Below are 15,730 nucleotides of genomic sequence, written 5' to 3' on the forward strand. Positions count from 1 at the left end.
GGATTCCCAGGCTTCTGAGGACCCATAAGAACGAGGGCTGCATCACCACACACAGTGCTATACGCTGGAGACACGAGTAGCTGTGTGCCTGGGGTCTTCAGTGGCTGTCTACTCCAGAAACAGAAAACTGTCCACATACAGAGGCTTAAAAAACAAACATGAGGTTTTATTCTTTCTTTTGTTGCAGAGAATAAATAGCCACATACTCTATATGCCCATTTATAAAAGCACTTCTAAAAATGTCATGTACGGGAACCAACAGTAGCTTTTTGACTGTAGATAGTAGATAGCAGGTCATACATATTATGTAACTTTGAACACTTGGATCAAGCAACTTTAAAAAAAGGCTGAGCTTAAAAACCTCACTCAAGTGTATCTTTTAAAATGGTTACACTAAAAATGATCAGGTTTTAACTTATTTTATTTAAGAGGAAGTCTTTCTGTTATAAAAATTACCCCCCCAAACTCACAAAAACCTAAACCGACAATAAAAAGTTGGTCCTGGTACCTTCACAGGAATCACTCAGGAGGATGTAGGGAAAGGGAAGGAGTACCTGGCCAGCCATGGCCCTCCCAGCATGCATGCTGGGCTTCCCACTTGATCCGTGGCACCTCTGCCACAGGAGAAATGTTCAGTCATCTAAGCCTATGTTTCTGAAAAGGTAGGACATGGACTCTCCATTGTGGATGCGGCGGATGGCTTCCGAGAGGATCATGCTGATGTCCACGGTTTTGATCTTGGGGCACTGCAGCTTCTGGATTTCATGTGGGATGGTGTTAGTGACCACCACCTGTGAGTCACAAGAAACAAGTGCATCAGACGCCAAGCAGCTTCAGGGCTGGGGTATGACTCATAGTGGAGTGTATGCTTGGTGTGTGAAGGTCTGGGTATGGCAAACAAAACAAAAAGAACAGCACAGAACAAAGCCAACCTGGAAAATGGAGAGCAAAGCCAGCCAGTGTCATGGCTTCATCTGAGGGTCACCCTGTAGGGGGGCCTGTTGTCCCCTTCAACTTCTGGGGTTTACCCCATGGGGGACCCGTCCCTTCCTACAGCTCCTGCTTCTATCAGTACAAGCTGCTCAAGCTTTAAGATCTGATGACCTCAATCCCATCAGAGCAATTACAGCCCAAAAGGCACTGACAAATGTTGGGGATATGTGGAGAAACTGGAACTCCTGCTCACTGCTGGTGGAGCTGGAGTTGGGTCTCTCCTGCACAACTGTGGAGAGACCTGACTCCTCAAAGTTGTCCTCTGACCTCTACATGAGAACCTACATTCACATACATATATCACACACACAAAGTAGATAAAAATTAATTGTAAAATATGTAAACAACTTGAAGAGACAACATGTAGCACATCCCATTAGAGCATTTTTCAGGCATGGAGACTTACTACACCTTGAAAATACTATGACCGTCACAGATGACCACAGTGTGAAATGGGCACATGGGCACACCCGTAGAGAAATAAAGCAATGGGGAACTAAGAGGGCATCGCAGTAATGGTTCACAGGGGATGTTTCTTCTTAAACCAGCTGGGCGCACAACATACAACTGGAGGATTCTAAACATCCCTGTACCACTCACTCACCTGAAGTGGTGAATCTTACGGGAGGCAAATCATAACTGAATCAGGGCATACCTCATTCAAATGGGAAAGCTCCAGTGTCAGTGAAATGCAAACACAAATTTTGCATTTGACTGATGCTGAACTCACGGCAAGCCTCCTGTTGAGATTTAAGTCACAGGCTACCCTGGGCTTGCACCTTCTACCAAGTACGATCTTGTACTTGTTCTGCTCTCTTGCTAAGGGCTCAGGCAGCTACCCTGACTGCCAGCCTACTACCTCATCAATGGCAGACTCTTCAATCAGCCGGGGGGCATCAGAGGATAACAAGCCGTGAGTTGCCATCACAAAGATCTTATATGCGCCTCTTTCCTTCAGGGTCTCTGCTGCAGCAAGAAAGCTGTCCACGTCATCAATGATGTCATCCTGTCAAATCAAATCAGGACACAGGGCACATCAACACTTGCAAAGACAGACTGGACAACCAGGAAAAAGACAGGAACAGCCAGGACATACTAAGGCACCTACAGTTTAGTCTCAACATCAAGATGGCATGTTCCTGCCTTGAACCTCCACAGACCTTCCAGGTTTCTCACACAAGTCACCTGCACAGCACCTACCACTTGCAGGATTGGTCCTGGCGGGCCCAAGGCTTTGGGAGGTGGGGAGGCCTGTGGGATGACTTTGAAATACACAGGAAAGCTTTCTTGGATGCTTTCAACTCTGAGTTATGGAACTAAGGCTTCCCTAAAGCATTTTCTTATACTTTCTTACTTCCTGTATAGGAAAACATGACATGGTGGGCTTGTCTGGAGACTGGATCTTATTATGTTGTCCAGGGTGTCCTGAATGCCTGGGCTCAAGGGACCTTAGTCTCCTGAGTAGCTGGGAGTACATACAAGCCCATACATACCACTGTCTGTGCCCAGCTAAGAAATGTCTTTGAAAAACTTCTCAATTATATTTACTTATTTGTGTGTGCATGGGTGCATGAGTACCACATCATGTGGGGAGGTTGGAGATTAAAAATAGTATAATGAAAGCCAGGTGGTGGTGGCACACGCCTGTAACCCCAGCACTCAGGAGGCAGAGGCAGGCGGATCTCTGTGAGTTCAAGGCCAGCCTGGTCTCCAAAGCGAGTTCCAAGAAAGGCGTAAAGCTACACAGAGAAACCCTGTCTCGTAAAACCAAAAAATAGTATAATGAAAGCCGGGCATGCTGGCATACCTTTAATCCCAGCACTCAGAGGCAGAGGTAGGCAGATCAAATCTCAATTTTCAAAGCTAGCCTGATCTACAGAGTGAGTTTCAGGACCCTGTCTTTAGAAAAAATATTTTAAAAAGTGAAATGGATGTCAGTCTGCTTGACAGTTCTTTTGTATTACATTTCTTCGTTTATTTACTCCTGTATTTGTGTGTATACTGTGTGGGTGTGTAAGCCATAGCATGCATGTATTACTGAACTATAGTTCAGCAAGATAGTGTGTGTTAGTGAGGGTTTCTACTATTGTGATAAAACACCATGATCAAAAGCAACTTGAGAAGGAAAGGGTTTATTTCAATTTACAATTCCACAACACAGTCCATCACTGAGGGAGTCAAGGTAGAAACCTGGAGGCAAAAGCTGATGCAGAGGCCATGGAGGGGTAGTGCTTACTGGCTTGCTCCTCATGGTCTGCTCAGCCTGCTTTCTTATAGAACGAAGGACCACTAGCCCAGGGATGGCACCACCCACCATGGGCTGGGCCTCATCCATCAATCACTAAGTAAGAAAATGTGGGGCTGGAGAGATGGCTCAGTGGTTAAGAGTATTGACTGCTCTTCCAGAAGTCTTGAGTTCAATTCCCAGCAACCACATGGTGGCTCAAAACCACTTGTAATGAGATCTGGTGCCCTGCAGGGACACATGCAGGCAGAATATTGTATCCATAATAAATAAATAAATCCCAGCACTGGGGAGGCAGAGGCAGGTGGATCTCTGTGAGCTGGAGGCCAGCCTGGTCTACATGCACATATGTCTACATACACACACTCATGGATAAATATAAGGGAAAAAAGAAAACTGTCCAACGTGGAGAACAGACGCATTAGCTGTGTTGTACTGTAATACACCACCTAGCAGTGAAGACTAGAGCACCACTAGGTAGATCAACCACAGCATGGATCAAAAGTCTCCACGTGCACACATATACTATTTATATAAACACTCAAGTCTTTGTTTCTTAAAATGTATATGAGTGTTTTGCCTGTGTGTATTGGATCCCCTAGAACTAGAGTTACAGACAACTGTAAGCTGCTGTGGGTGCTGGGAACCAAACCCAGGTCCTCTGTAGGAATAGTAAATGCTTTTAATCACTGATCAATCTCTCCAGCCCTAGTGCCCACGTTGTTTACATGTAGAAACAGCACTCTTGGTAGACTGTAAATTCAGCAATGCCACGAATGGAAGTCTCTCAGGCTAATGAGAGCCTCTGGTGGGAGAGGAGACCGGGGAAAGCCTAGGAAGGCTCTTGGCCCCTGGCCCCATGCTCTCTGCTCAGGGGAGCAGTGAGCTGCAGCTGTCTGAGCCATTCTGCAGTGTACCATTTAGTACGCATGTATGGAATAATGCGTGTGAGTTTGGGGTTAGGGACCAAACCCAAGGCCTATGAACCACAACCCTTACTGCCCATCCGTGTTTAAAACTTTAATCAACCCGGTCCCTTACTTTAACCATAAAAATAACAACTTCCTAAAACATGGAAATAAACAGCTCTACCATAGATACTGCCCCCTCCCCACTTCTTTCTTGACAGGGTTTCTCTGTGTAGCTCTGGATGTCCTGGAACTCACTCTGTAGACTAGGCTGGCCTTGAACTCAAGAGATCCTCCTGCCTTAGCCTCCCAAGTGCTGGAATTAAAGATGTGCACCACCACAACCCAGCTCCTGTGTTTTTTTCCTAAACTATTACCATTTTTCTGTTTGGGGCCAAAATTAAAATATAGCACAAAATACTGACAGACATGATACTTACCTGGCCAACCCACCGCGGGGGGCCCCCCTCCCCTGGTCTTATGGACACTATTACAAGTAAGTCTACAGAGAGATGGTAGTAACAATAAAAGAGAACCACGTACCACAATGATGGCAATCCTTCCTCCGACATCACCAACAACCGTGATTGGGGGTTTTTCTTTAGGAATCAGCACTGATCAGAATGAAACACACACCTCAGTGCCTATGCTCAAAGGTAGAACAAAGACTTAAAAGATTTTAAATAGTTAATGTCACTGGTCATGGTGACACACGCCTTTGATCCCAGCACTCAGGAGGCAGAGGCAGGTATATCTCTGAGTTCGAGGACAGCCTGGTCTACAGAGAGAGTTCCAGGACGGCCAGGGGCTGGCTACACAGAGAACCTTATCTCAAAAAACAAAAACAAGCCAGGCAGTGGTGGCACAAGCCTTTAATCCCAGCACTACAGGAAGGCAGAGCCAGGTGGATCTTTGTGAGTTCAAGGCCAGCCTGGTCTACAGAGCGACATCCAAGACAGGCACCGAAACTACACAGAGAAACCCTGTCTCGAAAAAACAAACAAAACAAAAATCAAATACCAAACAACAAATGAAAATATAAATTAGACTTCATTAAATTCTTTATATACCAAAGGACACTATCAAGACAGAAGAGAGAACTCCCAGGATGACATAGTATGTAAATACTGTCTCTCTGGTGAAAGCCTGGTATCCTTTAACTTGACAACAAAAGATAAACCAATTAAAAAATTGGCAAAAGATGTGAATAGACATTTCTCAAACAGCCTACAACCACACAAACACTACCTGACATTATTAGGTCCTCAGCTCCAGAAAAAAAAGAAAGACACACAACCATAGCAAAATGCCATTCACACCCACAGGATGGCTAACTTTTTAAGAAATTTTAATTTTGGAGAGATTGGAGCCCTTCTGTATTTCTGATTCTGAATGTTCTGAACGGTACAACTGGTGGCTGCAGTTAACAGCACTGGCTGTTTTCCAGAAGACATGGTTTCTGTTCCCAGCATCTACATGGCAGTTCACAATCTCCTGTTAACTCCAGTTCCAGGAAATCAGATGCCCTCTTCTGGCCTTTGTGGTTAACAGGCCTGCATGTGGTACACATACATACACACATGCAAAATATTCATGCACGTAAAGATAAATGAGTCTTTTTAAAAAGCGATGCACCGGTACATCTGCTGTGCAAAACAGGCAGTGTTTCAAAAGTTAAACAGGATCACCAGGTGGGCAAGCAGCTCCTAGGTATACAGCCAAAAGAAAGGCAACCTTAGGTGGGCAGTGATGGCACATGCCTTTAATCCCAGCACTTGGGAGGCAGAGCCAGGTGGACCTCTGTGAGTTCAAGGCCAGCCTGGTCTACAGAGTGAGTTCCAGGAAAAGCACAAAGCTACACGGAGAAACCCTGTCTCAGGAAAAAAAAAAAAAAAAAAAAGGCAACCTTATGTCCATAGGGGAACTCAGCCATGAATGCACACAACAGCAGCACACACAAAAATGACAGGCACAGCCTAAATTTCTACCGAACAGACATCTACTCTGTGACAGTGACACACCAGGACTGGAGGCTTCCTGGCTTTGCTCCTCCATTCCGGTCAGGGCTCCCTCACTGCCCCTGTTCTCCAGAAGGCACAGATGATAAGTCACAATAGTATCTCTGGACAGCGGCACTCTCCTCTTAAATCTCAAAGGATGGTCGCAAGGGTCCCACTAGGATAATGCCTAATGAGCTGTGGGGTTAGGATCCAAGACCACAGACTGGTACTGCTGTGAGGCTTTGGACCAGGCCAGGACCTGTCACTGCTTGTCTGTCTATTCTTGTGTCTATTCCACTTTGTATTCTGGAAGCACATACTTAATCAACAGGCCAAAGGGGGCAGGTTAAAGCTAGAGGAAAAACTGCTTCAGAATGACACTCTGAGTCTCACCCATCTCTGTATGAGATGGTGTTTAAAGTTCTGTCATGGTGATGGGTTTAGTGTCCTGGCAAAAGCTTGAGAGAGACTTCTACTGTGGAAGGCTGGATCCGTGAGGAGCTGATGGCATCTTCATCGAGGATGTCCCAGCCTCCTGAGCCTTGAGCAATGCATCTTATTACAGCAGACTACTTAGCAAGACAGACAGGTCTTGTTCTGACTTTATTTACTGACATTCTAGGTTTTCTTTTGTTCTAAGCAGTTTTGAGTATTTAGAGGGCTGCAGGTAGTTGTGCAGACATGCATTCGAAAGAAAAAATACTTAGAAATAATTACTAATAATTGGCCAGGCCCTATCCTATGCTAAACACATAAACCTGGCCAGCACTTTGCATGTGATATAAAGTAAGATTGAACAGTTCTGTGAATAAAGAAGCCTCCTGCCTATGCCAGCATGCCCTGAACAGACCAGTGCAGCTCCCTGATGTACCGCACCTGAGTCTGAAGAGCTGAATCTTTTCCTAGTCTTCTCGAAATTTGGGCTCCCTCAATCAAAGGCTATTGGCTACCATAATTCAACCAGGAAGAGTATTATCAGTTTTTGCCAACTCAAAGAGTTAAGAGGGCCTGGCAGTGGTGGCGCACGCCTGTAATCCCAGCACTTGGGAGGCAGAGGCAGGTGGATCTCTGTGAGTTGGAGGCCAGCCTGGTCTACAAAGCGAGTTCCAGGACAACCTCCAAAACTACAGAGAAAGCCTGTCTCGAAAAACCACAAAACAAAACAAAACAAAACAAAAACTAATAGTAATTAAAAAAAGAATTTATACTAAAATATTCCCTCCACAAATTCAAGCAGCTCAGAGAAAAGTGGCAAAAAGATCCCTGTGGACACTTACTTGGGATCTCTAGGCTGGGGTGGATAGCAGCTACACTCCTGACCATGGGTGGGGAGTGCCGACCATCCACCAAGTCAGACTCAGCATCCTGTGCTTCTCCATGGATCACTGCAATTCCCAGTCGCAGACGCTCTGCGAAAGATTGTGCCCTGCAAAGAACAGCAGACAGAAATAAAAAACCACACAGGACCTTGGCCTGCTAATGTCTGGGCAAAGGACATAAGCAAAATGTTTCTCCCAAAGGAGTAATTACAAAAGAAAAGCCAGGTGGTGGTGGCGCACGCCTTTAATCCCAGCACCTGGGAGGCAGAGGCAGGCAGATCTCTGTGAGAAAAGGTGCAAAGCTACATAGAGAAACCCTGTCTCGAAAAATAACAGCAACAACAACAAAACAAAACAAAAACCCAAACCAAACAAACAAAAACCCAAAAGAGAATGACCACTTAAGACTCAGGAAGACTGAGTGTAGAGCCCACAAATGAGCTGCTGCCACCAGCCAATGAGAACCTAGTGTTAAGGAACCTTTTTGCAGCCTCAAGTTTCCTCTTTTGCAACTGCTAATACTATCTGCCAGACTTCTCTGAGAATCAATCATATGAAACAAGGTCCATTAAACACCCATCAAAGTATTACACATTAATTTTTGAAAGTTTATGAAGGCGCAATGAGAACACAAGAAACTACATACTCCAAGCACACAACTTCACAACCTCTGAGAGACCTTTATATTGCTGCTTATCTATTTACTTATTATTGGGAAATTGAGTTACTTCCATTCCCTCATTTAAATTTTTTATTAAGGATTTTTATTTTACTTTTAATTATATGTACAGATGTGTATATATTCAGATGTGTATATTGTGGGTATATGCACATGAGTGCAGTTGCCTATGGAGGTTGGAAGAGTGCTGGACCCCTGGAACTATTCTCTTTGAGTACCTGGTTGTGAGCCACTTGACATGGGTGCTAGATTTGAGACACTGTCTCACTATGTAGACCAGGCTATTCTGAAACTCAAGAGAGATCCTCCTGCCTCTGTCTCCCAAGTGCTGAGATGAAAGGTGTGTCCCAGTACATATGGACCTTTAATCTTACAAGTTTACTAAGTGACTGTGTTAGTTCTAACAGCATTTTTCCAAAGTCCATCAGATCTCTAATATAAGTGATCAAGTCACCCTTGCATCCATACACACATTCTCACTGTTCTTAACTCTGCAATACAGAACCTCAGTGCCAGATGTGTGTAAGTGCAAGAACAGACACTGCTGTCTTCTTCTAGAACTTGGGGGCACCATCAATTTTCACCACTGAGGTGTCAGCTCTACGTTTTTACAGATCGTTCTCTGATGAAAAAGTTCCCTTCTTTTCTTAGTTTGCTTAAGCTAGATTGTCAAATCTTCAAGTCTGAGATAATTATGTGGCTTCTCTTTTTTTTTGTTCTTTTAACATGGTGACTGACATTTACAGACCTTTAAAAGCTGCCACACCAAACCTCAGGATCCTGGGACAAGCTCCAAGAGCATGATGTGTTCATCTTTTGTACACTGTTAATTCAGTGTTTTAGAACTTTCCCTCTATGGTCACTGGGATCAGCTATCAGTGACAAAGCCTCAAAATGAGGTGAAAACATCTACTGAACATTGATTACTTTTCTGGAAATGTCTATAAATGTGTGACAAAATTCACCATTAAAATCTGGACCCCACTGGGTGTGGTGGCTCATGGGCATAATCTCAGCCTGGAGGCTAGAGGAGGAGGAAGGCTTTAAATTCAAGGCCAGTGTGGGCTACAGAAAAAGACCCTGTCCAAAAAAAAAAAAAAGAATGGATAGTTTGTATGACTTAATCATTAACAAAAACACGTTTTGTTTCTGCCTGCACGTATGTCTGTACACTATGTGTATGCAGTGCCTGAGAGGCCAGAAGAGGGCGTTGGATTCCTGGAACTGGAGTTAGGGACGGTTCTTAGCCACTTCTTCATTTATTTAATTTTACATGTATGCCCATTTTGTCTACAAGTATGCATGTACACATGTGTGCTCGGTGCTCACAAAGGCCAGCAGAGGATTGTTGGGAGCTTTCACGTGGTGCTGTGAATAAAAACCAGGTCCTCTGGAAGAGCAGCCAGTGCTCTTTACTGCTGAGCCATCTCTCTGGTTCCAGCTTAAATAACTTTAAACTCAGACTTGCTTTACCGCACACAATGTCCAGGTGGAGTCCCTGGCTGAGCGGGTGCTTAGCAGCCTTCCTGATGCTCTGTCTGTTCTACTGACTGCTGACAAAGGAGGGGTGAGACTGCCAGCCACCCCAGAGGACATACCGATTTCTCCTTACAGTTACTGTATTTTGACAAGAAACCCTGCTACTTAGTTCATAATTACCACACCTTCCTGAAGAAGTGGCCTTTTTCCTTTCTGATGGTGACAACCTCCCTACGAGAACATGCCTCTTACAAAAGGTTTCCTTCATCCCTCTCCAGAAGAGGAGAAGAGGAAACACAAGTAAAAGCATCTGGTGCTGAGCCCCAATTCCTATTCCATGGACGCTGTAAAATCACCAGTCTTTAGCCACGTACAAAGGTAGTCTTGTGTGTTGGCTACTTCAATATCCTGTCGGCCCACAGGTAGAAAAGCACGGCTGACGAAGGATGCTCCTCCAGGAGGAAACAGCACTGGAAACACCTGATTCAAGATGAGTGGGAACCATTCCAAGAAACACATTGGGGGGGGGGGAGTGACCTTTTCTTTTTTTATTTTTATTTTCTAGGGCTGAGGACCGCCAGGACCTAGCAAGCGCTCTACCACTGAGCTAAATCCCCAACCCCGAAGTGACCTTTTCTTAAAGATTTATTTTGTTTATTATGGGTACAGTGTTCTGCCTGCATGTATGCCGGTAGGCCAGAAGAGGGAGCCAGATCTCATTACAGATGGTTGTGAGCCAACTTGTGGTTGGTTGCTGGGAATTGAACTCAGGAACTCTGGAAGAACAGCCAGTGCTCTTAACCACAGAGCCATCTCTCCAGCCCCCTTTTCTTTTCTTTTGGTTTTTCAAGACAGGGTTTCTCTGTGAAACAGTCCTGGCTGTCCTGGAACTCTCTTTATAGACCAGGCTGGTCTCGAACTTACTGAGATCTACCTGCCTCTGCCTCCCTTCTTTATTCCTGGGAAGTTCACTGCTCTGGTTTGTCAGGTGTTAACACAGCCACTTCGGCTTTCTTCTAACTAATCAGTTCCATGGTATGTCACTGTCCTCCTTTGCTTTCTGTGGAGATAAAGTCCATGAGTGAAGCAACTTGGGGAGGAAAGGATTTATTTGGCTAACACTTCCTGATCACAGTCCACCACTGAGGGAAGCCAAGACAGGAACTGGAGCAGAGACCTCAGAGGAGTGCTCTTTACTAGCTTGCTCCTTGTAGCTTGCTTAGCCCACTTGCTTATACAACTCAGGACTATTCACATAGTAGAGACACCACCCACAATCGACTAAACTCTCTCACATTAATCAAGAAAATGCCCCACAGATAACCCCACAGGCCAATTTAATGGGGGGAATTCCTCAACTGAGGTTCCCTTTTCTCATCTGTCTATAGTTTATGTCAAATAAACAAAAATTACCCGCACAGTCACATTATCTTTTACCTTCAAATCCCACCCACTTCCACTCACCTATGAACCTTGCCTTGGTAGGTCCCTGGCCACACAACCTACCCACCCCGCACTGGGCCAGACTCCTATGTGGGACCTTGGTCTTCCATTTTATCAAGTGCATAGGACCCAACACTTCTTCTAGTCTTGCTTTTCCAGCACCAATAACAACTGAAAACAGGCTTTATCGACAAGCTCAAAATAGCTAGAAGAAGCAAGGCGGAGGAGAGACTCTACTGACTCATCAGAACCATCTCAGACACTGGAGAGCAAGGCCAGGAAAAGTTTCCTGCGGGTGGGGTGGGGTGGCAGAGACCTCACCAGTGCAGCATTCTCACCTGCTCCACAACTGAGGAAGTGCTGTCAGAATGTGAGGAATCACTCCAGGAAACCTACTCACGCTCAGCCACCGTCAAGGTGCATTTTTATAGACACAATGCCTCTTTCAGTAGGAAGTTGACATTACTATAGCACGTGCACCTTAACTGTCCTGTGACACTAACACTTCTTAAACGCACCTAAGTTGCCAAGGACAATTTTAAGAGCCACGACATATTGCCTGCCTGAGTTAAGTTTCTGTTGTTCAATATTGAGCTACTAACCAGAAACTTTTGACATGCCTGGACAAGTCTTGAGTTATTAGAAAATAACAACATTTCCTTATCTTTCTGCTACAGTGACCATTAGTAACAATGTTTTGTGGTTAGGTTGCTTGGTTGGGTTGCTTGGCAACTCAACAGTCCCCTGATCTTTTCCCAAAGATAGTTTCCTGGTCTGCTTACTATAAAACCCACCTGAGAAAAATAAAATTTTGCAGTTGATCAGAATACTGTCTTACTGTCAATTCTTTGTGTCTCTTGTCCCTTTCATTCACCATTCCCCCTTCTAGGGTCTCTGCTGAAGATCCCGCTGGTCAGGACACTAAGTAAGCCATCTACTGGCTTGGTCCTATCAAGAAATGAATTCACATTTCTTAGGAAAAACTTTCATAGGAGCAGGGCTGTACAACACAGTTAAATATAAAAGGTGATCTGTATGTGTCTGTCTGTCAGAGCTCAGAAAAAAGGAGAGCATATTTTATTAAGAATTACCAAATACCCCCATTTTATGATTTGGTATTAGGACTAGGATGTGGCTCAGTGGCAGATCATTTTTTGACATGTCTGACAATGAGTTCCATTCCCAACACTAAATAACAGTAGCAATAATTAATTAAAAAGCTGTTTGACATCACTTCAGCTGGTAGCCACTGTCCCAGCAGCCACTGGAGAGGCCCGGCAGACCCGCCTGAACAAGGGTTTAGGCTGTCATAAACACCACACAACATACCCGCCTGAACAAGGGTTTAGGCTGTCATAAACACCACACAACATACATGGATGAACCTCCAGGATATGGTGCTGGATGAAGAAAGCATGCCATAGGTCATTTACTTGTGACTGCAAATCCACAAAAGCAGACAGATGTGAGTGTGTGCCCAGGGGCAGTACGAGAAGGATGGGGTGATTACTTAATGACCACAGGGTGATTTTTCTATGATAAAGTCTTCCAAGCAGTGACAGGTGACAGGTGTACATAACTGTAAATGCACTCTAAAAGCTATGAACTGTGAAAAGACTTCAGTCCTTCCAGACTCTCAGCGTGTGCATTATGGATTCAACTTTTTGAAATTCAGAAATTGCAAGCATACAGAAAACTGCTTGCCTCTGCACTGAATATGGATACACTTTGGTTCTTGCCTTGTTTCAGCAAAAAGACCTATTTATCACACTGTATCAGGAACTATATAGAGATGATTTAAAGATCATGGAGCAGGGCTGGAGAAATGGTTCATCAATAAATGGCACTTGCTGCCTTTGCAGAGGATCCAGCTTCAGTTGCCAGCAAACAGAGAGGTTCACAATCAGCTACAACCCCAGTTCCAGGGGATCAGATAGCCTCTTCTGGCCTTCATGGACATCAGACATGCATGTGGTGGTAGACACAGACACATGCAGACAAAACATTCATATACATAAAATAAAATAAATCTTAAAAAAAAAAAAATAGGTGGAGAGCTGGGTGTGGTAGCACATATCTTTAGTCCTAGCACTTGGAGACAGAGGTATGGTGATATTTTATTTGTACTGAAATGTGATTTTATTTGTATGTTAATAAATAAAGTTGCCTGGGGGTCAGAGCTAATAGCAAACCATAACAAAAGCTGGGCAGTGGTGCACACCTTTAATCCTGGCACTTGGGAGGCAGAGCTAGGTGGATCTCTGTGTGTTCCAGGATACAGCCAACATGGAGATACACGCCTTTAATCTCAATACCAACCATAGAAGACCTGGAGGCCTGGATAGACAGGCAGTGATGAGGTCAAGTGGTTGGGTTTACAACCAATGAGAAGGCAGAACAGAAAGTCAATAAAAGGACAGACACACAGGAAATAGGCCTCTTTGCTGAGGGGAAGGACAGCAACAGCAGTGAGGGTAAGAAAAGGTTTTTAGCTCTTAGTTATTACTCTGATCTCTTGGGCTTTTAACTCTGCAATTGGCTGTGTTTCTTATTTAATAAGACTGTTCATCTACACAGAGGAAGAAGGAACTCTGTGAGTTTGAGGCCAGCCTTGTCTACAAAGTGAGTTCCTGTCTCAAAAAAGATAGGTGGATGTGCATAAGTTCCATGGAAAAAAGTGTCATCCTTCCATCCCAATGAGAGTCCCTGGTCCTTCATACTTTAGAGATCCAGCAAACCACAGTATTTGACTAGAAATGACTTTAGTTTCTTCTTCTTGGAGAATAATGATTAAAGAGTCTGAACCCTGCGTGATTCTGTGCTTTCCCTCTCTGGTGCAGGGGTTTTTCTAGAAAGTATCAGTGGTTAGTATGTGGAAAACCTTTCAACTAAAATCAGTTTGCAGTAGTTTATCACCAAACTAGATACTTTTAGCAAAACCTAGCTTGCGCTATAGATTCCCAGCTGCCTTAGGGTGCTTCTATCTTGTAAATGTCACTTTTCCACACACATAAACATGTGGCCCGTCAGCTGGATACAAGTCTGCTTACAAGCCACTGAGTTCTTTGAAGATGAGGCATTAAACAAGGTAGGTTAAGTAAGATTTTTAAAAATTACATTTATTGCCAGGCATGGTGTTACACGCCTTTAATCTCAGCATTAGGGAGGCAGAGGCAGGTGGATCTCTGTGAGTGCCGGGACAGCCAGAGCTGTTACCCTCTCAGAAAAAAACAAAACAAAACATTTATTTATTTAAAATGAGTTGAGGGTGAATGAAGGTCAGAGAACAACCAATGGGAGTTGGTTCTCTCTTCACACCATATGGCACCAGGGACTGAACTCAGGTTCAGTATCAGACTTGGCAGCAAATGCCTTTCCCTTCTGAGACATCTTACCAAATCCCTCAAACAGGACTGATGACAGATCTAGAGATTAAGAGTAGAAGCACTAGGTCAGGACTCCTCAGATGGGATGACTTTGGTTAAGAAATATGACTGACAGACAGTAAAATACCTACTTAACAGGTAGAGGCGGCAGGATAATACTAAATTAACCCATGGAAAGAAAAACAAGGGGTCAGGAGAACCACTGCAGCCTAACTTAGACAATGGGGGTCAATGAACACCCTAAAGCCATGGCAAGAGACCATGCAGTCCCACCTACCTTTTGGCTGAGGCTGGAGACTTGGCCACGATGACTGCGTTCCTATAATCCGGGATCTGTGGCAGACAAGAAGCCAGGGATCACTACCTTGTCTCAAAGAGGCTATTCCAACAAGCAACAAACATGAACATTCCAAGAGACCTGAAATTGTCATCTGGTCATATAGAAGTTTCACCAAAAAAGAAAAAGTTAAAAGTAAAATCTCCCTTTGGGAAACAAAGGTGAAAATGTTCTCAATATGAATTTACCTATATATAAAAACCCAGTAATGTAGTAACATGTGCTCTTAAAAAGTTAACAGAAGGGGCTAGAGAGATGGTTCAGGGGTTAAGAACACTGGCTGTTCTTCCAGAGGTCCTGAGTTCAATTCCCAGCACCCACATGGTGGCTCACAACCATCTACAATAAGATCTGATGCCCTCTTCTGGTGTGCAGGTATACATGCAGAACACTCATACATAAGAAAATATAAATAAATAAAATTAAAAAAAAAAAAAAAAGTTAACAGAGAATGGAGAAGTGGCTCAGTCAGTAAACGTTATACAAGCATGATGAGTCGAGCTTGGCACCCCAGCACCCAGAGAAAAGCTGGGAATGGCAGCCTGTGTTTATAACCCAAGCACTGGGAGTCGGGGAATAAAGAGTGGAGTCAGGCAGATCTCTAAAGCACCCTGGCCAGCCAATCTAGCTAATCAATCAAGTCCGTGTTCAGTGAGAGGCCCTCAAAAAGCAAGGTGAATTGAGGAAGGCACTGAACACTGACCTCTGGCCTCCACACATGTGCATCCACACCAAGATGTGCATATACACTATTGCATACTTCACACACATACCCTAAAACAAAACAAAATAAAAGATTAACAGAAGCAAACTAGGTGTGGTGGTATGTGCCTGTAGTCCCAATTACCTAGGAGGCTGGTTTAAGAGCTACATGGTGTGATCCTGCCTCAATAAATAGTCTTCTCATGAATCCCACATTGAATGTAATTTCACAATGCAAG

At 44.2% G+C, this 15,730-nt stretch overlaps 1 protein-coding gene across 5 annotated transcripts in view; it reads right to left on the reverse strand.

The window, feature by feature from the left end:
* Nucleotides 1-145: 145 nt before the first annotated feature.
* The window catches only part of Prpsap2 (phosphoribosyl pyrophosphate synthetase associated protein 2), a 34,803-nt gene continuing 19,218 nt past the window's right edge, over nt 146-15,730 (reverse strand). For 4 of the 5 annotated variants that reach the window (XM_036195768.1, XM_036195767.1, XM_036195765.1 and 1 more), the window contains 5 exons: nt 14,730-14,785; nt 7,424-7,572; nt 4,690-4,760; nt 1,853-1,999; nt 146-791 (listed from right to left, as the gene is read on the reverse strand). In XM_036195768.1, coding sequence (XP_036051661.1) covers nt 633-791; nt 1,853-1,999; nt 4,690-4,760; nt 7,424-7,572; nt 14,730-14,785 — 582 coding nt within the window. In that variant the 3' untranslated portion in view covers nt 146-632. The remainder of the gene's footprint in view (nt 792-1,852; nt 2,000-4,689; nt 4,761-7,423; nt 7,573-14,729; nt 14,786-15,730) is intronic. The other variant, XM_036195769.1, reaches the window with a different exon arrangement.

Source organism: Onychomys torridus, chromosome 8, assembly GCF_903995425.1.
Source record: "Onychomys torridus chromosome 8, mOncTor1.1, whole genome shotgun sequence".
NCBI lineage: Eukaryota > Metazoa > Chordata > Mammalia > Rodentia > Cricetidae > Onychomys > Onychomys torridus.